The sequence below is a fragment of the Nematostella vectensis genome, chromosome 8 (assembly GCF_932526225.1).
Source record: "Nematostella vectensis chromosome 8, jaNemVect1.1, whole genome shotgun sequence".
Lineage (NCBI taxonomy): Eukaryota > Metazoa > Cnidaria > Anthozoa > Actiniaria > Edwardsiidae > Nematostella > Nematostella vectensis.
The window spans coordinates 3750051-3774545 of record NC_064041.1 but is presented as its reverse complement, the minus strand read 5'-3'; the positions used below and the strand labels follow the sequence as shown (position 1 = coordinate 3774545).

Genomic DNA, 24495 nt, shown 5'->3' with positions numbered 1-24495 from the left:
TGGTCGCCTTGTTACTTAAGTCCTCTATTGCATTCACCAGGATATGGGACTCCAAATCAGGGAGTGAGTTGAAAACTTACCGTGACCTGGACTCCCACACGGATCCCAAGGCTCAGCTACTGTACTGCGCATGCTCCAGCAATAGATTAGCAGTGACGTCATACGAGGGTGGCGTATATGTAGCGCGCACGGCAGAGTTGATTCACGATGTGCTGTAATTTTTTGTCGCATAACTGGTATGACAGGTATGACGCTATCCCACATGATTTAGTCCAGACCCGGGGGCATAACTCCCCCTTCGTTTTGGGCGTGGCATGAGACCTCTGCTTGTTTGGGATCTCTCTTTCTACCCTACAGAGCTCGAGACAGTAGATGCTTGAGAGCTGTACAAATAATACTATTCGAAAGCATCTTAAACGCTCTCGTTGCAGCCATGATTGAATCAGGAAGGTGCAGAAGTACATCACATGTTGCAGGCCCGTTCTCAGGATTTTTTTTTTTTGGGGGGGGGGGGGGGGGGGGATGTGAAATCCAAAAAAGTGGACCTAATATTTCTGGGGGAGGGAGAGGTTTTCTGATAAAAATCTTACCACCCACGAAAAAACAAAAAGGTTTAAAATGCCTCTGCAGTATCTCCACGGGACGTTTATTGTCGGATTTGGCTACATACCGGAGTGATCTAGCTTATGCTTTTAAGTTTTGTCTACGAAAAGCACGTCTCATTGAGAACCGAATATGGACTTTCGGCCGTTTTGGGGTGGTGCGTTCGCACCCCCTGCAACCACCCCCCTCCCCCCTAGTTACGGCCTGTATTGCAAATACGCTTGCATTAGTATCATAACCCCCCAGTGGTTCATTGGTATTAAATATAGTTAAGCAAATAACCGTCAATAACAATCTAATCCAGGTCCCTAGACTAAGCTGTATCATTCAGTCATTGTTCGTTTTACTGTCAGGATCAAATGTCAAATGAGTGCATCTCAATAAAACATCCTGTAAATGGCAAAAAAACAATTATTATATGGCTACTGGTAGTCGTGACATTCCCGTATTGCCCGTCTCTAAGGGCATTACGGAATTCCGTATTGCCCTACAAAAAAAATTTCACAATCTTCTGTTTTTTAAAATTTTTTTCCACTTTAAAACTTCTAAATGAGCGACAGCGAACTTTCGAGTAGCGAATTCTAACACCTAGAAGAAGCAAAAATGGTTGGTTGGCGGGCCGTCTTTTTCCGTACCGGAGCGGGACATTTAGTGAGCTTTTTTGTGTTGTTTTGTTCGGTTGCACGAATTTCGCTAAAACAAAATCCACCGAAAAACCAAAGCCACCAAAAAAATGGGAATGGACGAGCACTCTGAGTCGGAGTTTTATTATCCTGAAGAGATTGAAGAGGAAAATTTTGACAAAAAGAAAAACAAGACGACGAGCCGGCGAGCGCCACCGATAGCCAAGAAATACAAAGCTTAAGTTTTTTTATTTCGAATAAACAAAGGCAAATGAATATATATCAATTGGTGTAAAGACCCAGACAGCCAGAAAAGTCTCTTTAGGATAAAAGTAGTACCTGTTATTTGTTAATGCAATATTTCCATCAAATCATAAAGCAGCACAAAGCGATTGGCCTTTTCATTTTACTTCAGAAGTTTGTTCTCTACATACCGTGGAGTTTTCGAACTAAACAGTCCATTCATGCCGTGAAGACTGGCATCTGAGCTTAATTCTTTGTTATTGTTTGGATCAACTTCACCTATAATAAAACCTGTAGCTTCCAAAAGGTGCAAATAGAAATAAAATAGCCCAAAAGTCGTCCAATTACCTGTTGTTGAATCTTTTCACTCATTTACATTTTTGATTTGGCAGCGCGCGAGTGTTTCTTGTTTTCCCGCCTTTTTGAAATCGATCGATAAACTAATCGATATTCGCGCGAAAGCGAAAGTTGATTTGTCTTCTGGTCATTTTTATTTGAAAAAGCCATATAATAAACAACTTACTAACCTCGACCGTTGATGCGCCAAAGCCTCAGTTTGATATTTCCCGGCATAACCTAACTCTCGGTTAGTAAGTAGTTATTCACATACCGTTTTTAGCACAAAGGACAAACGCCCGAACCTTTTAAAGTCTCATTTATTAAATTTGGTGTATTTTTAGATATATATTTTTACTATAGCTAGTATAGGATAGTTAGTAGTTTTAGCACACGTATAATAGTTGTTGTTAAGCGCATTAGATCATAAAGATAATGAATTTTGCGCTATATAATAAATAAAATTATTATTATTACATATATTTATATATATATATATATATATATATATATATATATATATATATATATACATTAAAATATACTAACGATTTATAAAAAGAGTATTATTAGATTATGTATTTGTAAACTATTTTAAAAAAATAATGTTTTTTACCTGGTTTTAGATAATAATACAATGATATATCTGTTTAAAGATACTTTGGGAAGGAGTTGCGCGAAAAATTGTCCATAGACCTGTTGCACGCGTCGTTTCCGTCGATATTCGTCAATTAGCGTTGCAAGATTTTGAAATCGAATAAAAAACTCGCAACACGTTGCCGTATCCGAAAACTAACAAATCTGAGCCTGTTACACTCGTCGTTTTTCCGCGCAACAGCGTATCGCGGAAAAATGACGCCAAAAAACGACGTGTGTAACATCACCTTTAGGTAAGTCCCTTATATAGCGCGCGTTCGTGTTTAAGAGAAATGACCCACTTTTTGGCCACCAAGAGGTAAGGGGTGCGCGCGCACTCTGCAAATCCCCCCCCCACCCTGTGAGCGCCTGCTATCCGACTTTTAGGCCGTGTTTCTAGTCTTCCTAGATCCATGGCACGAGGATGTCATCTCTAGGTTCCTTACCCTCCTCTTTAACCCGCTGTACCCCTGCCGTAATCCCTGAACCTCCCTCTCCATCGCCTCTATCTGCACCCTCAGCCCATGTAGCCTGGATATCACTTCACCGAGCGAATTCCCTTCTTTAGACCTATCTTGCCTCTCCATCTCTTGTAAAAATTGACAACGTCCTACGGCTCTTGCTCGTCAAGACTTCTATATTGTCCTCCAAAAATTATACGGCAATTAATTAAGACTGTTGTTGTTGTGTCCAGTAAGTTCTGCATGAGCGAAAATCCGTTATTATCAATAAAAAACGTTTTTCCTGTTAACAGTCACCTCCGAGAGTTTCGCTATCCCTGCTTTTCATTCCCTTCAAAAGGCAATTACACAACATCTGCGTTCCAACATTACCAAAAATATTAATTCACTGTTCCAGCTTTGTTTAAACCCCCGTGTTTCAAATTTCCATGTTTCGGACACTTCTTATCTGAACTTTTGTTTCTTCAATCTAGATGTGATGCATCCTCGTGGCCAATGATGTTACCAAAATGCTCTGTTCATCTAACGGTTGATCCTTTCGCACTGATCCAATTTGTGTCTCTGGGTGGATGTTCTATCTTTCTTTATTAAGATTCTTAGCCCGAGTAGTTCTGTAGGTCCTGCCGATGGCTCGTACTGCGAGTCCCCAGCAGGGGTCTCGCGATGTCTTCACGCGTCTAAGCGTCCAGAACGCGTCAAGCTGTTTATATTTTGGCTCAAATCTAAATCCCTCTCTCGCTGTGCCTTTACAAAACATAAGCCCCCTCACAGCCCAAGAGAAACTTAGCAATTTGGAAAAAATTCTTAGCTTTCGTATTTGGAAAAAAAAAACGCAGCTTTGGTATTCCGACTTGTTTATAGCAGGAGGATTGGAATCAGGGAATGTTACTCAGCAACGTTGAAAAAGTTGTATCTTCATAGCTTATACCTGCTATATTGTTCATTCATATTCTAATGTTTGACCGCAAATCCTGTTTCTCCTTGTTTGTATCTTTAATGAATGAATACCAAGTACCTTTAGCTTTGTGCATTTATGTGATATTCTAATAAAAAAAAAACATTTTTTTGTGATATGCTAACTTAATTGATGATATCGGTTTCACGAAAGTTCATTGCTCGCGAATATTTAACAAGTAAAAAACAATTCGTACAGTACATATCATCTATAATAAGGATATATTGTTTTAACAAATGACTTAGTCAAGGTACATTAACTTGTAATTCACCTGTAAAATTGCTTTTCTCATTAACGATGACTTGTTTCTGACTAGCCCATTAAATGTCAAAACGGGAGTAAAGGTATTGCTGTTTCCCATACCAGCATTAGTTAACCGTTTATTATGTATCTAATTTCGAAATCGCCGTTTTGCTTACATTTTGATCAAACAGGTATGGATCTAGCGATATTTCGATTAGGTTGATAGACTGGCAATAATCTATCGAATACCGTAGTTATATCTAAATTATCATAATGAAAATTATCGTATTCTTTTTTTTTTAAATATATAAAATTCATCTTAAAAATAAATTAAAATTTTGTGTTTTAGAAGAAAGGTTTTCCATAAAGGTGGTTGATTGTACTCTAAAAAAAGTAGAGCGATAAATATTCTCAGAAACTTGCCTGAAATGCACGTAGACTGTCTATCTCATAATTAGGATTTTGAGTAAAAAAAACATTTTTTTTGATTAGCCGTTTTTTAATATTGACCAAGTTTGATTGCCAAAATGCGTGTCGCTGCATTAGTGCTGATTTGTTTACTTCTGTCGACCAATGCTACACCCTCTTTAACAGGTACTCGGCTCACACTCTCACAGGAATGAATTTTTCATCCAAAGCGCCAGCTAACCAGATTAAAACCTAGATTTTCTTGACTCCTGAAACGACTTCTCATTTCTTCTACTGGGAAAGGACATTTAACAAACCTTTGATGAGTGCACGAATCTAACAGGTAAAATCGCTTTGCGCCATTACACAATAAACGTTCAGCATGTTTGTATTCACCTATTTCAATAAAGGTTGTCAGTGCAAATGGCAAATTGCGATTGACAAATGGCAGTTCTACGAACGAACCAAACCATGTGTCTCGAAGAATATGGAATAAATCAAAACAATTATCCATTAAATGTTACCAATGCTTGGCTCTGACATTGCTGTACTTTATTTAACACCTTTAATTTTACGAATAAGTAGTACCCATAAACCATTTACCATTTGCACTAACAACCTTTTGTGAAATAGGTGTATTCAGGGAAGTGTACTAGCAATTATATGCAAGTTTTCCCAAAAGCTCGGCTTTTCCCTGAAGACTTATTGGAACTTTAGTGCGAAAAATCTTACAGTGAGGTATATAACGCTGGAAGGTTTTCCTTTTCGATTCCTGTTTTGGAATAAAATGCGTATGGAGGCTCAAGTATTATACTAAATTTGACACATTTGTTAAATCAGATTAATAGGTTGCTAATTGCTATGGTGTTTAGATAAGTCGATGGTGTTTATTTGGTTCAAACATCTAGAGTTATGACTACACCATTACTTTACGGTTACTATATTTCGTTACTACATTTGTTTTTTTTATTTTTCAAGCATTTTTTAATAATGATACGTGCAATTATGCTTGTAGTGTTCAGTTTAGCCATGAGATATACTTGCTTTCATTGCTCAGATTTCGTAGATAATCAAAAGATATTATATACTTGATATAATATAAAAGGGCCATCCTTACCACTAGTGCCTTATAGTGATATTTCCAAAATCCTTGCGGAAAATTATCAAACCTGTCTGCGTTTAATATTTTAACACTGTGTCTACGTCCGAGCCAACATCATGACTTTAGAAGACAGACGTGTGGATAAGTGTAAGAAATTCGTTAACGATATTAAGCCTAGTAGTCCGTTTTATGCCCTGATCCATGACAGAATTATTGATTTAAAACACAGCATGTGCCTTAGGTCTGGAAGGAAGTCTCACCCTGTCCCCGTAAATGCAGATCGCTACTCTAAATTGTTACTGTAAGATTTCAACCACTTATTAAAATTCCTTTAGTTGCGCACATAGCCTGTAATTCAAACACACTGCAAAAGGCTTCAATAAACTATATTACTTTTACTTACACTAGAAATAAAACGACGTCGTTGGCTTCTGCGCCATTAATGATGACACACGTTCACACCCCTGGATAAGGGGCGCGTACGCGGGGGGGGGGGGGGTGCGCAGGGCGCTGGCACACACCCCCCCCCCCTTGGCGGCCAAAAAGTGGGTCATTTTTTATAAAAGAATCTTTAAATGCTTTTTAATATGATACCTATGAATGCGCACCCCTCCCTCTCGGCCAATACTGGGAACGAGTCTGCTGGCTCCCACACGCCCTCTGTAACAAACCCTGCGAAACCGTGACCTTCGTCGGGATTTCTCTGGGAATTCATTGGGTTTGTAATTTCCACCGGGTCACCTCATTTTAATTAACCGCTAGTCGCTCAACTTATTCGTCGGGTAAGGAAGAAACCGTTCGGCGTTGATTTAAAAATTTTACCGGGTAGCGGGCTGAAAATTTCCGTCGGGTCGGGTTCCACCTGGTGTTCCCAGTTGATTTGCTTTGTACGTAGTGTCAAGACGCGTGTGATATCAAACAGTGTTTCGTTTTTTTAAAAAGCAGTTCATCTCCCTTTGCATACCCTGTAAAAGAAAGTTGGGATTCCACTATCAATTAGCTATTAATTAAAAAGGCATAAAGCTGGCTTGATAAAGAATCCTCAAGAAAAAAATATTTATATATATCTCTATTAAATCTAGTTGACATCCCTCTCAACCCCCAAAAAATGATCACATGATTCAGTATGATCTTATGCGCATGTGTTGCAGGTGCAGAATGGTCCTAAGAGCTTGCAAGTTTGCTGTGTTTTGTGTATTTTTCGCTATCGCAGCCGCCCAGCAAGGTAATGGATTATATCATCAATTAATAAACGCATACCGTAATCGAATTATTTTGATTCGGCACATGAATAGTTCGACTTCTGAATCAGTATAGTTTGGCACGGCACTAAGCGCGGCGTTACCCCAGTCAAACTTCGAGCTTCTGATGTGCCGAATCAAATACCCTATTTTTTTTTTCATTATGTGCAACAGAAACTCCGCATCAAGTCAACTTTTATTACTCATAATCTATTGATCGCGACTTATTTAGTGCGACGTTTGAATTAATGTTGAACCCAATGTGTTTGCGTCGTCACAAATAGGCAATTAGATTCGGCACGACAGGAGCGCGACGTATTAAAAAAGGGCCATTGCTTAGAAAAAGAAGACCGAATGCGTGCCTTCGCGCTTTTCACGTGATTCACGTGATCACGTGATTGCGATGTTTTTATTTCCCAGACAATAAAACTCAATGCGTGCCACGCTCTTTTTATCACGTGGCCTGCTCAGGTGATCGCAATGTCCTTATTCCCTAGAATACAAGACACAATGCGTGCCGTCCACACCCCAGCAGAACGTGACCTTGGCTAGGGGCGTGGTTGCGGGCTCCTACACACGTCTGGGCCCGGTGGATACTGTGGACCAGTGTATTGACCTGGTGTGCTTAAGGGGGCGGGGCGACAGGGCCTATATCTTGGGAGACGTGTGTTACGTGGTAGTGTGTTTCAGTGTCGAGTCGTGTGAGGTCGCGGAGCTCCCCTTCAATGATGGCCTGAGGTCCGTTGTCGTCTACATGGCCTGGAAAAGTAAGTAGGATTCGTAAGCAATTACCACGACAACGATTAAGACAATGAAAGCAAAGCAAAGCAAAGTACGTTCTTACTCTACGCTCATTTCCAAATTATTAGAAATGGAAAAATCGAAGCTTTAAGGGAAGCTTCCGCGTCCTAAAAAGACCGAGGTTTTTAATGGTTCCCACAACGCATTTTCACCTGCTGTCATTAAATTCTTAGTCCAATTCGATTTTTATGCCGCCGTCGTCCACGTCTTTGCTTAAGATTCCTGAAAACCGATAATGTCTCAAGTACTTCTTTTGCTCCTACCATTTATCCTTATGCTTTTTTCCCTCAAGAAATCCCTCTCTCACCAACGCAATCCCCTACAAAAAGTACGGGCACCACATCACAAGGCAACGAGTGTTCGAACACGCAATACGGAGGCGGTAACCCTAATAAAGAAGAAAAACGTAAGTGTAATGAATCGACACACCGTACGTGTGGTCCCGAGATGAGTGCGCGAGTGGAGAGCAGAGGACATAGAGGGGAGCTATCTGGACATGTATAACGGGATTGACAACAGATGATAGGAAACAATGTGTAATCCGAGTATCTCACCCGTACCATTAGCATTCTACTTTATTCACTCACAGTGCGAGTACTTAAAGAACATACCCTATCTGACGACCTTACCCATTTAGGCTCAGCAGCCATTCTGTGTCGCGCGCTATGATGGCTCTCTCTCGGACTGGTATTCTACCATACGAAAACGATCACCGGACTGCGAGAGTGCATAAAAAATGCCTTTAGTAACAAATAATTCAGTAGATATATTTTGAGGTTAGGAAAGCGCACCTGTTTGGCTACTCTATGTGTGACTTTATAATGCTCTATATGCTGGTTATCGCAACTGAGACCGGTCCTTCCTTCCTGTCTTAATAATGCTCTATATACTGATTATCGCAGCTGAGGTCGGACCAGACGGTAAGGTAGCGATGTCGGCCGAACACCGCCTACTTCAAGATGTCCTGTACCATAATGATTACGACAAAGAGGTGCGCCCAGTCATGAACAACCACGAGCAACTGAAGGTGTACTTCGCTCTCAAGCTTGTCCAGATTGTCGACGTGGTACGTTAACTTGGTCTTACCATACTCTTACCTTTTCTTTGTTTTATTACCGCGACTCTTACTAGACAGCTGATAATACCCCCGTGCCTTCTCTGCTGTTGCTACTTGGAACTATCACATAGAAGTATGTTATCATGTAAAGGCGTTACTGACTTTGCTGAAGCCGGTCTTGTGATGCCGAAGTACCTGCCCTTTTGCATCGGTGCTGCCGTTATTGCTTGCGCAAGCTATTTTAACTGCTATTACTACATATGATCGCTATTGGGGAGTATTGATTGCTTTGGGCCTTTTTCCGCAGTTAATTCCTGCTTCTCATGAGTCTTTCGTGCCCTTTAACAGGACGGCAAGTCTGAAGCTGTGCGAGTGAACGTTTGGACGACACAGGTAATTCAATATGTTCACACCAAGAGAGTGCTCTTAAACCATTCTTTCGATGCTCCCTTGAGTTGTGTTACTTCACACAAAGACAACGAGTAAGAACCACTTGTTAAAAATGTCATTCATCCAAACTTGCTCAGTTTATTGTAAACGATGTCCAAACTTGTTAATTTTATTGTATACAATGTCCAAACTTGCTCAACTTATTGTATACGATGTACAAACTTGCTCAATTCATTGCATACGACGTCCAAACTTGCTCAATATATCGTATACGATGTCCAAACTTGCTCAATGTATTGTATACGATGTCCAAACTTGCTCAATTCATTGTACTGTACATACGATGTCCAAACTTGCTCAACTCATTGTATCAATGTCCAAACTTGCTTAATTCTTTTGTATTCAATGTACAAACTTGTTCAATCCATTGTATATGATGTCCAGACTTGCTCAATCCATTGTATACCATATCCAAACTTGCTCAATCCATTGTACACCATGTTCAAACTCGCGAATACCTACCATTGTTGATGAGCTTGAAACCATTCTTGCCTCGTTGCCTCTGTTTGATCTTAAGAACTGGAAAGACCCGTTCTTGACTTGGGACCCAAGTGACTATGGGGGAATAGAAGAAATCAACGTCACACCTACCATGGTCTGGCTGCCAATCATTATTCTATACAACAAGTGAGTCTTTTGGTAACCTAAAAACATTAAACTGAATACCTAGATATCATCATCCTATACAACAAGTGAGTGTTACCCTGATCTAGTAACATTACACTGAATACCTAGATATCATCATCTACAACCTAGTAACCCTAACCTCTTATCTGGCCTAACTCTCAACTGGCCTAAAACTAATCTAGTTAAGTTCGGACCAGACCAAATACTTACCACAACTAGCCGTAACCTCCTAAGACCCTTACCTGTGTGCGTTTCTACCATCTTTTGCCTTTGTTTCTTCCATCTTTTGCCTTTGTTTCTACCATCTTTTACCTTTTTGCTGTACAGTGCGGCTAATGGATTTGCTGGCGGTCCAGAAAAGTACAAGACGAAAGTGGTGATCAACAGTAACGGAACTGTCAATTGGTTTGCAGCAACTCAGTTCCTCTTCTCGTGTAAAATCAACATACGCTGGTTCCCGTTTGACGAACAGTACTGCTACATGACATTCGGGTAAGTTTATCACACCAACCATTATCCTGGTGGACTGGTTAGTACCCTGATAGAGTGGTTTGTATCCTGATGAAGTGGTTAGTATCCTGATGGACTGGTTAGTATCCCGATAGACTGGTTAGTATCCTGGTGGACTGGTTAGTATCCTGGTGGACTGATTAGTATCCTGATGGACTGGTTAGTATCCTGGTGGACTGATTAGTATCCTGATGGACTGGTTAGTATCCTGATTGACTGGTTAGTATCCCGATAGACTGGTTAGTATCCTGATGGACTGGTTAGTATCCTGATGGATTGGTTAGTATCTCGATGGACTGGTTAGTATCCCAATAGACTGGTTAGTATCCTGATGGAAAGGTTAGTATCCCAATGTACTGGTTAGTATCCTGATGTACTGGTTAGTATCATGATGGACTGGTTAGTATCCTGATGGACTGGTTAGTATCCTGATGGACTGGTTAGTATTCCAATATACTTGTTAGTATCCTCATGGACTAGTTAGTATCCTGATGGACTGGTTAGTATCTCGATGGACTGGTTAGTATTCCAATCGACTGGTTAGTATCCTAATGGAAGGGTTAGTATCCCAATGGACTGGTAAGTATCTTGATAGACTGATTAGTATCCTGATCTACTGGTTAGTATCCTGATGGACTTTTTGGTATCCTGATGGACTTGTTGGTATCCTGATGGACTGGTAAGTATCCTGATGGACTGGTTAGTATTCTGATGGACTGGTTATTAACCTGTTGAACTGGTTTCCCACAGTTCTTGGACCTTCAGCACAAAGCACATGGATATGCTAACGGCTCAAGTAGAAGCGGACATGTCTTCGTATATCAAGAATGGCGAGTGGGAGGTGATAAAGACACCTGTCACCGTACGCAAGGTACTCTACCCCTGCTGTGAGGACACCTTCTCTGATATTACCTACACTTTTCACCTCAGGCGCAAGGTCAGTAGTATTGGCATAATAGGGAATGGTGATAATGGTCCTGGTAATGATGATGGTAGTGGTAATGATGATAGTAGTGGTAATGATGATTGTCCTTGTAATGATGATGGTAGTGGTAATGATGATAGTAGTGGTAATGATGATGGTCCTTGTAATGATGATGGTAGTGGTAATGATGATAGTAGTGGTAATGATGATGGTCCTTGTAATGATGATGGTAGTGTATATGATCGTAGTGGTAATGATGATAGTAGTGGTAATGTGATGGTAGTGGTAATGATGATAGTAGTGTTAATCTGATAGTAGTGGTAATGTGATGGTAGTGGTAATGATGATAGTAGTGTTTATGTGATAGTAGTGGTAATGTTATGGTAGTGATGATGATAATGGTAGTGGTAATGATGATAGTAGTGGTAATGTGATGGTAGTGGTAATGATGATAGCAGTTGTAATGTGATGGTAGTGGTAATGTGATGGTAGTGGTAATGATGATAGTAGTGGTAATGTGATAGTAGTGTTTATGTGATAGTAGTGTTAATGTGATGGTAGTGATGATGATGATGGTAGTGGTAATGATGATAGTAGTGGTAATGTGATGGTAGTGGTAATGATGATAGCAGTTGTAATGTGATGGTAGTAGTAATGATGATGGTAGTGGTAATGATGAAAGTAGTGATGATGTTGATGGTAGTGGTGATGATGGTAGTTGTAATGATGATGGTAGTGGTAATGATGGTAGTTGTAATGATGATGGTAGTGGTAATGTGATGGTAGTGGTAATGATGGTAGTTGTAATGATGATGGTAGTGGTAATGATGGTAGGTGTAATGATGATGGTAGGTGCAATGATGATGGTAGTTGTAATGATGATGAGGCGTTCATGATGTTGCTAGTGATGTATGTAATCATCACGTTTATGGGTAATATCGCTCCCGTATATCATTTACCATACTACGGCTTGTAGGTGCGGTACTACGTGTTCAACTTGATCATCCCATCTACCATGATCGTGGTTTTTTCTCTAATCGGCTTCTGCTTGCCGCCCGACTCCGGAGAGCGCATCACGCTTAACATCACAGTACTACTGTCCATCACTGTCTTCCTGAACATCGCCTCTAACACCCTGCCGTCCACCTCGGATAGCATACCCCTTCTGGGCTACTTCTATGCCATGATTATGCTTGACGTATTCTTTGCTATCGTCGCCTCTACTATTGTTTTAAGGTAACACCTGAACCACTCCTTTTAAAGGCTGATTTAGACAACACGATTTAGTCGTATGCGACCTGTCTTAGCCCTGAATTACACACTACGACTTTCGTGGTCGAACGTCGTGACGGATTCGTAAGCTGATTTGCAATGTACGACTCGGGATGCAGAATATGGTGTCGCGGGCAAGTTGCATACGACTAAATCGTGCTGTCTAAATCAGCCTTTATGCAGTCTTTAAGCTCATCTCACAACAAATAAGAGAGAAATCTGCCTCGCAAACCAAGCTTAAAGGCGGTACAAGCAACCAAGTATTAGGGAATCGTCATATAGAGAATCCCTTTTAAAAGCAAAAACAAACAAATTATCAAATGTGACTACATTTGATTGTGACTACATTTCTACATTTTAACGCAAAAGTTTGATTGAAATTTGTAGCTTTTGTCGCAGCGTTTATAAAAAGCGCGAATATGATCAGGGCAAAATTCAATAAAAAATCGTTACATTTGAGGTAGGCATTTCGCCCTCACAGTGTTTTCAATACTGGAGATTCCTTCACAATGCAAAAAAAACGGCCGCCATTGTAGGAAAACTTAATCTTTTATCGTATTGTGCATTCTCAAGATTCTTTATGTCGTTCGAAACGCACCGATTAAGCTTTTTTTACGTTACCTAGGTATAACTACTGTTTGACATGCTGACCATATATGGTGCTAGGTATAACTAATGTTTGTCATATTGACCATATATGGTGCTAGGTATAACTACTGTTTGACATTTTGACAATATATGGTGCTAGATATAACTACTGTTTGACATACTGACCATATATGGTGCTAGGTATAACTACTGTTTGACATGTTGACCATATATGGTGCTAGGTATAACTACTGTTTGACATGTTGACCATATATGGTGCTAGGTATAACTACTGTTTGACATGTTGACCATATATGGTGCTAGGTATAACTACTGTTTGACATGCTCACCATATATGGTGCTAGGTATAAATAATGTTTGTCATATTGACCATATATGGCGCTAGGTATAACGACTGTTTGACATTCTGACCATATATGGTGCTAGGTATAACTACTGTTTGACATACTGACCATATATGATGCTAGGTATAACTACTGTTTGACATGCTAACCATATATGGTGCTAGGTATAACTACTGTTTGACATGTTGACCATATATGGTGCTAGGTATAACTAGTTTGACATGCTGACCATACATGGTGCTAGGTATAACTACAGTTTGACATGCTGACCATATATGGTGCTAGGTATAACTAATTATTGTCATGCTGACCATATATGGTACTAGGTATAGCTAATTATTGTCATGCTGACCATATATGGTACTAGGTATAGCTAATTATTGTAATATTGACCATATATGGTGCTAGGTATAACTACTGTGGCCAGACGAAAATGCCGGAGCGGATGCGTATTATCATCAATGAATGGATCGCGTCCATGTTGTTCTTCGTCATCACGAAGAAACCCGAGGACAAGGGAGTGAGGTCGTGCATGACAAACGGCGAGAACCTGTGCGGCATAACAGGAAGGGAGACCTCAAGGTAAGAAACGCAACACGAGAACTGATGGTAACGCAACACGAGAAAATAAAGTAACGCAACACGAAAATTTGAGGAAGCACAGCACGAGAACACACGGTAACGCAATACGAGAACTCACGGTAACATAACACGAGAACTCAAGGTAGCACAATACGAGAACTTATGGTAACGCAACACGAGAATAGAAGGTAACGCAACATGGGAACTCAAGGTAACGCAACACAAAAACGCACGGTAACGCAATACGAGAACACAAGGTAACGCACCACGAGAATTTAAGGTAACACATCACGAGAACTCACGGTAACGCAAGACGAGAACTCATGGTAACGCAACACGAAAACTCACGGAAACAAACTTGCATCCGTGAAGGGTATAATAAAGATATTATTGTCCATCAGATCCCAGTCGTATATAGTGGCACGTGATGACCACGCCCTAGAGGAGAGGAGGATATCCGTAGGGTGGGGCAGCCCTACCAAAAGGAATCATGGCATCACCGAAAAGGTACCCGGGTCAAACATACCTAGTGGTACAAGGGATAAATGTACCTTTTACGGTACAAGGGATTAACGTGGCTTATTACGGTACAAGGGATAAATGTACCTTTTACGGTACAAGGAATAAACGCGCCTTATTACGGTACAAGGGATAAACGTACCTTTTACGGTACAAGGGATAACGTACCTTATTACGGTACAAGGGATAAACGTATCTTATTATGGTACAAGGGATAAACGACCCTTGTCACGATACAAGTTACCTAATTACGGTACAAGGGATAAACGTACCTTATTACGGTACAAGTGATAAACGTATCTTATTACATACAAGGGATAAACGTACCTTATTACGGTACAAGGGATAAACGTACCTTATTATGGTACAAGGGATAAACGTACCATATTTCGGTACAAGGTATTAACGTACCCTATTACGGTACAAGGGATAAATGTACCTTTTGACGGTACAAGTGATAAACGTACCTCATTCCCAGAAATAAGAGACAACATGGCCGCCACGCATGCGTAATAGTGCACATACAATGTCAAAATGGCTGCCATTTATTATAAGGAAATGTGGGGAGACATCACAATTTATCAAATTTTCTCGTTTCAGAGATTTTGGGCTCACGATGCAGGACTCGAAAAAAAACCTTGCCATTCGAGTGATACACTTTCCGTTCAAACGATGCCAGAGAAAGCCCTATAATTGTTCCTTGGACATTGCACTTTTGTTCGCTTGAGAGCATACAATCCTCCATACACTCTCCGTAATTTTATTGAAATCGGGCATAAAAGTAGTCGTTTAAAAGGTAGAACTGTTCGCCGCATCACAGGTGCAGGACTCGAAATTGGTAAATCGACTATCCTTCCATCAAATTGGCCAATAAAATAGGCAGTAGCGCCTTCCAATCTTGTTCCCGAAGAAATAACATTTGATGTAGTTATGCCTAGTTCAGGAACCATTATTGTTTTCATTAAGATACAGACTGAAGCAAGGAAAACGGTGCGCTTCGCAAGAACAACTTCTCTCCGTTCGTCCGTTCTCCATTTTGTTTTTAAACGGCCCCACGGCTTTCTGGGATAGACACATAAAGCCTTTCTAAAATACATTTGTTTTAAATTTGCGCATATAACGTTTGCCAACCTCAGCAAGACTGCCGCACTTCCATTATTATTGGACGTATCAAATCAGAGATGCCCCTTGCACGTTTAAATACCGCTAATACTACTTTTATTTCGAATTTTAGTCAACCTGATTAAAAACTTCTAGTGTAACAACAAAAGGGAAGCCCCTGTGCGGGCCGGAATCTCGTTTTTATTTGTGATACCGCTGTTATTCCTCGCGGGCCTAGCAAAATGTGAGCCCAGAGAAACCGCTGGCTAATGTCCCTTATTTCTGGGAATGTTATTACGGTACAAGGGATAAACGTATCTTATTACGGTACAAGGGATAAACGTACCTTATTACGGTACAAGGGATAAACGTATCTTATTACGGTACAAGGGATAAAAGTACCTTATTACGGTACAAGGGATAAACGTACCTTATTACGGTACAAGGGATAAATGTACCTTATGACGGTACAAGGGATAAACGTACCTTATTACAGTACAAGAGATAAGCGTACATAGTATGCTACAAGGGATAAACGTACTTTATTACGGTACAAGGGATAAACGTACTTTATTAAGGTACAAGAGATAAACGTACCTTATTACGGTACAAGGGATAAACAACCGTTGTCACGGTACACGAGATTGGACGTACCTCAATACGTTACCTGGGATTTAACGTACCTTAGTACGGTACCCGGGATTGGACGAACCTTATTGCGGTACCGGGGATGGGGCGTACCTTAGTACGGTACCAGGGATCAAGCGTATTTAACCTTGTGTGATAAATTGATATTGCCTGACATCTATACTGTATTAATTTCCTTTCTCTCACAACAAACACCCAGCTATCGCTTTGTGTTTCCCTAAAATCCCGCAAAGTTTCAGTTAGAAAAAAAAAACTTCCTCTTTCAGCAACCAAACACTCATCCATCAAAATACCGCAGCGAGCCTGTGCTGAACACTGCTGGCGTTGTCATGGAAACCAAGCTCCACCGACGAAAGATTTCCTCTTCACCGTTTCCTACAAGGAAACCCAACATAAATACGGTGATCCAGGGGAGGATAGTGGAGGGTTTGGATATTCTGACGAAGCGCGTCAATGAGGAGAACGAGAAAGACGACATCGTCCAGGAGTGGCAATACGCCGCCACCGTACTAGACAGGTGAGTCAACGAGGAGAACGAGAAAGACGACATCACCCAGGAGTGGCAATATGCCGCTACCGTACTAGACAGGTGAGTCAACGATGAAAACGAGAAAGACGACATCATCAGGAGTGGCAATATGCCGCTACCATACCAGACAGGTGAGTCAACGAGGAGAACGGGAAAGACGACATCGTCCAGGAGTGGCAATATGCCGCTATCGTACTAGACAGGTGAGTCAACGAGGAGAACAAGAAAGACGACATCATCAGGAGTGGCAATATGCCGCTACCGTACTAGACAGGTGAGTCAACGAGGAGAACGAGAAAGACGGCATCACCCAGGAGTGGCAATACGCCGCTACCGTACTAGACAGGTGAGTCAACGATGAAAACGAGAAAGACGACATCATCAGGAGTGGCAATACGCCGCTACCGTGCTAGACAGGTGAGTCAACGATGAGAACGAGAAAGACGACATCACCCAGGAGTGGCAATACGCCGCTACCGTACTAGACAGGTGAGTCAACGATGAAAACGAGAAAGACGACATCATCAGGAGTGGCAATATGCCGCTACCATACCAGACAGGTGAGTCAACGAGGAGAACGAGAAAGTCGACATCGTCCAGGAGTGGCAATATGCCGCTACCGTACTAGACAGGTGAGTCAACGAGGAGAACAAGAAAGACGACATCATCAGGAGTGGCAATATGCCGCTACCGTACTAGACAGGTGAGTCAACGAGGAGAACGAGAAAGACGACATCACCCAGGAGTGGCAATACGCCGCTACCGTACTAGACAGGTGAGTCAACGATGAAAACGAGAAAGACGACATCATCAGGAGTGGCAATACGCCGCTACCGTGCTAGACAGGTGAGTCAACGAGGAGAACGAGAAAGATGACATCATCAGGAGTGGCAATATGCCGCTACCGTACTAGACAGGTGAGTCAACGATGAAAACGAGAAAGACGACATCATCAGGAGTGGCAATATGCCGCTACCATACCAGACAGGTGAGTCAACGAGGAGAACGAGAAAGTCGACATCGTCCAGGAGTGGCAATATGCCGCTACCGTACTAGACAGGTGAGTCAACGATGAGAACGAGAAAGACGACATCATCAGGAGTGGCAATATGCCGCTACCGTACTAGACAGGTGAGTCAACGATGAAAACGAGAAAGACGACATCATCAGGAGTGGCAATATGCCGCTACCATACCAGACAGGTGAGTCAACGAGGAGAACGAGAAAGACGACATCGTCCAGGAGTGGCAATATGCCGCTACCGTACTAGACAGGTGAGTCAACGATGAAAACGAGAAAGACGACATCGTCCAGGAGTGGCAATACGCCGCCACCGTACTAGACAGGTGAGTCAACGAGGAGAACGAGAAAGACGACATCACCCAGGAGTGGCAATATGCCGCTACCGTACTAGACAGGTGAGTCAACGAGGAGAACGAGAAAGATGACATCACCCAGGAGTGGCAATATGCCGCCACCGTACTAGACAGGTGAGTCAACGATGAGAACGAGAAAGACGACATCACCCAGGAGTGGCAATACGCCGCTACCGTACTAGACAGGTGAGTCAACGATGAAAACGAGAAAGACGACATCATCAGGAGTGGCAATATGCCGCTACCATACCAGACAGGTGAGTCAACGAGGAGAACGGGAAAGACGACATCGTCCAGGAGTGGCAATATGCCGCTATCGTACTAGACAGGTGAGTCAACGAGGAGAACAAGAAAGACGACATCATCAGGAGTGGCAATATGCCGCTACCGTACTAGACAGGTGAGTCAACGAGGAGAACGAGAAAGACGGCATCACCCAGGAGTGGCAATACGCCGCTACCGTACTAGACAGGTGAGTCAACGATGAAAACGAGAAAGACGACATCATCAGGAGTGGCAATACGCCGCTACCGTGCTAGACAGGTGAGTCAACGATGAGAACGAGAAAGACGACATCACCCAGGAGTGGCAATACGCCGCTACCGTACTAGACAGGTGAGTCAACGATGAAAACGAGAAAGAAGACATCATCAGGAGTGGCAATATGCCGCTACCATACCAGACAGGTGAGTCAACGAGGAGAACGAGAAAGTCGACATCGTCCAGGAGTGGCAATATGCCGCTACCGTACTAGACAGGTGAGTCAACGAGGAGAACAAGAAAGACGACATCATCAGGAGTGGCAATATGCCGCTACCGTACTAGACAGGTGAGTCAACGAGGAGAACGAGAAAGACGACATCACCCAGGAGTGGCAATACGCCGCTACCGTACTAGACAGGTGAGTCAACGATGAAAACGAGAAAGACGACATCATCAGGAGTGGCAATACGCCGCTACCGTGCTAGACAGGTGAGTCAACGAGGAGAACGAGAAAGATGACATCATCAGGAGTGGCAATATGCCGCTACCGTACTAGACAGGTGAGTCAACGATGAAAACGAGAAAGACGACATCATCAGGAGTGGCAATATGCCGCTACCATACCAGACAGGTGAGTCAACGAGGAGAACGAGAAAGTCGACATCGTCCAGGAGTGGCAATATGCCGCTACCGTACTAGACAGGTGAGTCAACGATGAGAACGAGAAAGACGACATCATCAGGAGTGGCAATATGCCGCTACCGTACTAGACAGGTGAGTCAACGATGAAAACGAGAAAGACGACATCGTCCAGGAGTGGCAATATGCCGCTACCGTACTAGACAGGTGAGTCAACGATGAGAACGAGAAAGACGACATCATCAGGAGTGGCAATATGCCGCTACCGTACTAGACAAGTGAGTCAACGATGAAAACGAGAAAGACGACATCATCAGGAGTGGCAATACGCCGCTACCGTACTAGACAGGTGAGTCAACGATGAAAACGAGAAAGACGACATCATCAGGAGTGGCAATACGCCGCTACCGTGCTAGACAGGTGAGTCAACGATTAGAACGAGAAAGATGACATCATCAGGAGTGGCAATATGCCGCTACCATACCAGACAGGTGAGTCAACGAGGAGAACGAGAAAGACGACATCGTCCAGGAGTGGCAATATGCCGCTACCGTACTAGACAGGTGAGTCAACGATGAGAACGAGAAAGACGACATCATCAGGAGTGGCAATATGCCGCTACCGTACTAGACAAGTGAGTCAACGATGAAAACGAGAAAGACGACATCATCAGGAGTGGCAATACGCCGCTACCGTACTAGACAGGTGAGTCAACGATGAGAACGAGAAAGACGACATCATCAGGAGTGGCAATACGCCGCTACCGTGCTAGACAGGTGAGTCAACGATTAGAACGAGAAAGATGACATCATCAGGAGTGGCAATATGCCGCTACCATACCAGACAGGTGAGTCAACGGTGAAAACGAGAAAGACGACATCACCCAGGAGTGGCAATATGCCGCTACCGTACTAGACAGGTGAGTCAACGAGGAGAACGAGAAAGACGACATCATCTGGAGTGGCAATATGCCGCTAACGTACTAGACAGGTGAGTCAACGAGGAGAACGAGAAAGATGACATCACCCAGGAGTGGCAATATGCCGCTACCATACCAGACAGGTGAGTCAACGAGGAGAACAAGAAAGACGACATCGTCCAGGAGTGGCCATATGCCGCTACCGTACTAGACAGGTGAGTCAACGATGAGAACGAGAAAGACGACATCACCCAGGAGTGGCAATACGCCGCTACCGTACTAGACAGGTGAGTCAACGATGAGAACGAGAAAGATGACATCATCAGGAGTGGCAATATGCCGCTACCATACCAGACAGGTGAGTCAACGGTGAAAACGAGAAAGACGACATCACCCAGGAGTGGCAATATGCCGCTACCGTACTAGACAGGTGAGTCAACGAGGAGAACGAGAAAGATGACATCGTCCAGGAGTGGCAATATGCCGCTACCATACCAGACAGGTGAGTCAACGAGGAGAACAAGAAAGACGACATCGTCCAGGAGTGGCCATATGCCGCTACCGTACTAGACAGGTGAGTCAACGATGAGAACGAGAAAGACGACATCACCCAGGAGTGGCAATACGCCGCTACCGTACTAGACAGGTGAGTCAACGATGAGAACGAGAAAGATGACATCATCAGGAGTGGCAATATGCCGCTACCATACCAGACAGGTGAGTCAACGGTGAAAACGAGAAAGACGACATCACCCAGGAGTGGCAATATGCCGCTACCGTACTAGACAGGTGAGTCAACGAGGAGAACGAGAAAGATGACATCGTCCAGGAGTGGCAATATGCCGCTACCGTACTAGACAGGTGAGTCAACGATGAAAACGAGAAAGACGACATCACCCAGGAGTGGCAATATGCGGCTACCGTACTAGACAGGTGAGTCAACGAGGAGAACGAGAAAGATGACATCGTCCAGGAGTGGCAATATGCCGCTACCGTACTAGACAGGTGAGTCAACGATGAAAACGAGAAAGACGACATCATCAGGAGTGGCAATACGCCGCTACCGTGCTAGACAGGTGAGTCAACGAGGAGAACGAGAAAGACGACATCATCAGGAGTGGCAATACTCCGCTACCGTGCTAGACAGGTGAGTCAACGAGGAGAACGAGAAAGACGACATCACCCAGGCGTGGCAATACGCCGCTACCGTACTAGACAGGTGAGTCAACGATTAGAACGAGAAAGATGACATCATCAGGAGTGGCAATATGCCGCTACCATACCAGACAGGTGAGTCAACGAGGAGAACGAGAAAGATGACATAGTCCAGGAGTGGCAATATGCCGCTACCGTACTAGACAGGTGAGTCAACGATGAAAACGAGAAAGACGACATCACCCAGGAGTGGCAATACGCCGCTACCATACTAGACAGGTGAGTCAACGAGGAGAACGAGAAAGATGACATCATCAGGAGTGGCAATATGCCGCTACCGTGCTTGACAGGTGAAAATCTCACGCCCTTACGACTCATCACGATACCCGGCTCAATATTTGTCCGTATGATTTCGTGCGGGCTCGTAAGCGTTCGGTACGGGCTCGTAGGCGCTCGTTATGACGCGTAGGGGTTCAGTACGGGATCGAAGGCGGTCGGTATTGACTCGTAGGCGTTTGGTAAAGATCCCTAGGTGGTCTATGCGAACCTGTACACGTTTGGTACGGACTCTTAGGCGTTTGTATGGGCTCTTAGGTGCTCGGTACGGGTTCGTAGTCGCTCGGTACGGGCTCGTAGTCGCTCGGTTAGGCTCGTAGGTGTTCGATACAGATCCCGAGGTGGTCTTTGTAATCCTGTACGTGTTCGGTACGAGCTCTTAGGCGCTCGGTACGGGCTCTTAGGCGCTCGATATGGGCTCGTAGATGTTCGGTATGGGCTCGTTGGTGTTCGGTACAGATCCCGAGGTGGTCTGTGCAAGCCTGTACGCGTTCGGTACAAGTACAGTTTTACCAAAACAATGCAAACTACGCCGCTTCCATTTTACCGCAAACATCATGCATGCTTGGCAAACAAAAAGCGCAGATTGAGGGGCGCTTGCAGAGCGAAGTACCATATGCCACCGTTGTGTCTTATAATGTCAAAGAATAAACTATTTTTTTTATAAGAACCCCCTCCCCAAATAAAACAAATAAAGGCCTGCGACGCACTGTAAATGTCCTTGAATGTCTGTGACATTACAGCCTGAAATATACACACCAGATTTTGTCTATAAGATTATGATACCAAAATTTCACAAATGACACTCGTTTTATAAGGACCTTTATAAGAACGTCCATTCTGAGATTCTAAAATTCTAAGAACATACTAAAACCATGCCGAGGCTCAGATAGCACAAAATATTTCTTTTGTTAGTGTGATGGATTCTAAAATATTTTGCTATTCGTTCTCTAGCGGCTTGAAACAGGATTTTTAACAGGAGGGGGTCCAAAAGGGACTTTCAAGGCATTTTCTCATGTATTCTAGATCATGTGGCCCTGGCCACGCCCCTTTCCTCTCTGAATCTTTGGCCCTTACGATCTTTCCTAACTCTCTATATATTTGTGTCGTCCAGTCTGGTGCCTAGACAATGTCGCGCAATCTCCAAGACTCTATTTCTGTATTTCTTTTGTCTTTCATACAAAATAAGAGTAGGGGCCGGGGGTATTCTACAATGATTGTTACTTCCTATTTCATTCTATGGTATTCCTTGAGACTGCTGTCAAACTTATATACAGAGAGAAATGCTTAAACTAATTATCACATGAACTAAATCAAATGTCGATTAACCAAAAATATGCACCATAGTCCCAGACTAGCGAAGTGACGAGATCAAAACAGATCGAGACAGATATTCATTGAGCAGCGTTACGCCGGGTCCTCTCTCATCCTACCTCCAACACACGTAGCAAATGTATTTGATTTAAAATTGATTTATGGTCAACTAAAGAAAGGGTTGTACCATGAGACTAGTAGTTCGGGCTTACACCCATTGCCTAATTGAATTAAAGGCATTCCTACTAAACATTATGCGAGCTTAACTGGTTTGACCCAGGGGTAAATTTGACCGGCAGGCGGCGAGAGTCAACATTGATTGCACAATGATTTGGATTTCTTGTTAGCCCTGGGCGTTTTTTGATTCGATCACACGTTGACATGGTGCAGATATTCCGTACTCACTCGCTTGCTAATCTTCGCTTGATTACTTATTGTATCCCTGCCCTCATTTCTAATTAGCTCCCTTGCTCAACTACTCGCCCGTATTCCTAATTCTGTCTTCTCGATTCAGGTTATTCTTCATGATCTTTGTTATCATCATGATGATACCGCTGGCCGTGTTTTTCTTCTCATCGCCCGAGGAACAGCCCCCCGTGACATGATCCACGACAAGAAACTGTTGCGTTACTATGTCCTTCATATGCCACGACAAGGAACTGTTGCGTTACTATATCCTTCATATGCCACGACAAGGAACTGTTGCGTTACTATGTCCTTCATATGCCACGACAGGGAACTGTTGCGTTACTATGTCCTTCATATGCCACGACAAGGAACTGTTGCGTTACTATATCCTTCATATGCCACGACAAGAAACTGTTTCGTTACTATGTCCCCCATAAGTCACGACAAGGAATTGTTGCGTTACTATGTCCCCCGTATTCACTGCGTGGCACAACCTGGAGCTGTTGGATCTCATTATTTTAACGAGGAGGACGTTTGCTAAAGTACTTATACAACAATTAGGCTTCCGTGTTTTTTTGTGTGTGGTAATTATAGTCACATTTCAGTGCAGTAGCAGGCCTTGAAATATTGGGGGGGGGGGGGGGAGGTACCATACAGAAACATTAAGAAAATTTTAGAGGTCCCACCCAAGCCTTTACTGGTCATTTCCTTATAACGTTTGAAAATATTGGGGGGGGGGGGGGGTGCCCCCGTTCACCCACCCCCTGCTATGGCCCTACAACAAGTAGTAACGAGGAAAAGACGACACAAGCAAGGACAAAGGCAGTAAAACTTCGAGGCTATAAATAAGAGGATAATTAGGAAGTACGAAAAGCAGCCGTCCCTTGGAATGATCTTCGTGGGGGTTATTGATCTAGCCGTCCCTTGCTATTTGCTTTTTTTAACCAAAGAATTATGCCTCAGTTTAATGATTGTAAATTTAAGTTTTTTTTACTTAGATTGAAATTCTCATATGAAATAAAATTACTTTTGATTCAGAA

At 43.0% G+C, this 24495-nt stretch overlaps 2 protein-coding genes across 3 annotated transcripts in view; both read left to right on the top strand.

The window, feature by feature from the left end:
- Positions 1-218, top strand: part of LOC125570232 (uncharacterized WD repeat-containing protein alr3466-like) — a 3869-nt gene extending 3651 nt beyond the window's left edge. Inside the window, exon 2 of the mRNA XM_048731583.1 lies at positions 41-218. Within this exon, the coding sequence (XP_048587540.1) occupies positions 41-218 (178 nt within the window). The remainder of the gene's footprint in view (positions 1-40) is intronic.
- Positions 114-24495, top strand: LOC5501358 (neuronal acetylcholine receptor subunit alpha-7). Of its 2 annotated transcripts, none has more exons than XM_048731580.1 (14): positions 114-245; positions 6762-6835; positions 7349-7618; positions 7945-8058; positions 8555-8718; positions 9058-9102; positions 9677-9786; positions 10114-10278; positions 11047-11233; positions 12198-12457; positions 13855-14028; positions 14430-14535; positions 16563-16813; positions 23562-24495. In XM_048731580.1, the coding sequence occupies exons 1-14, from the start codon at positions 208-210 to the stop codon at positions 23650-23652; spliced, it is 2049 nt and encodes a 682-aa protein (XP_048587537.1). In that variant the 5' UTR covers positions 114-207; the 3' UTR covers positions 23653-24495. The 2 variants fall into 2 exon arrangements, with proteins under 2 accessions (XP_048587537.1, XP_048587538.1); XM_048731581.1 differs by lacking the exon at positions 114-245 and adding an exon at positions 4663-4851.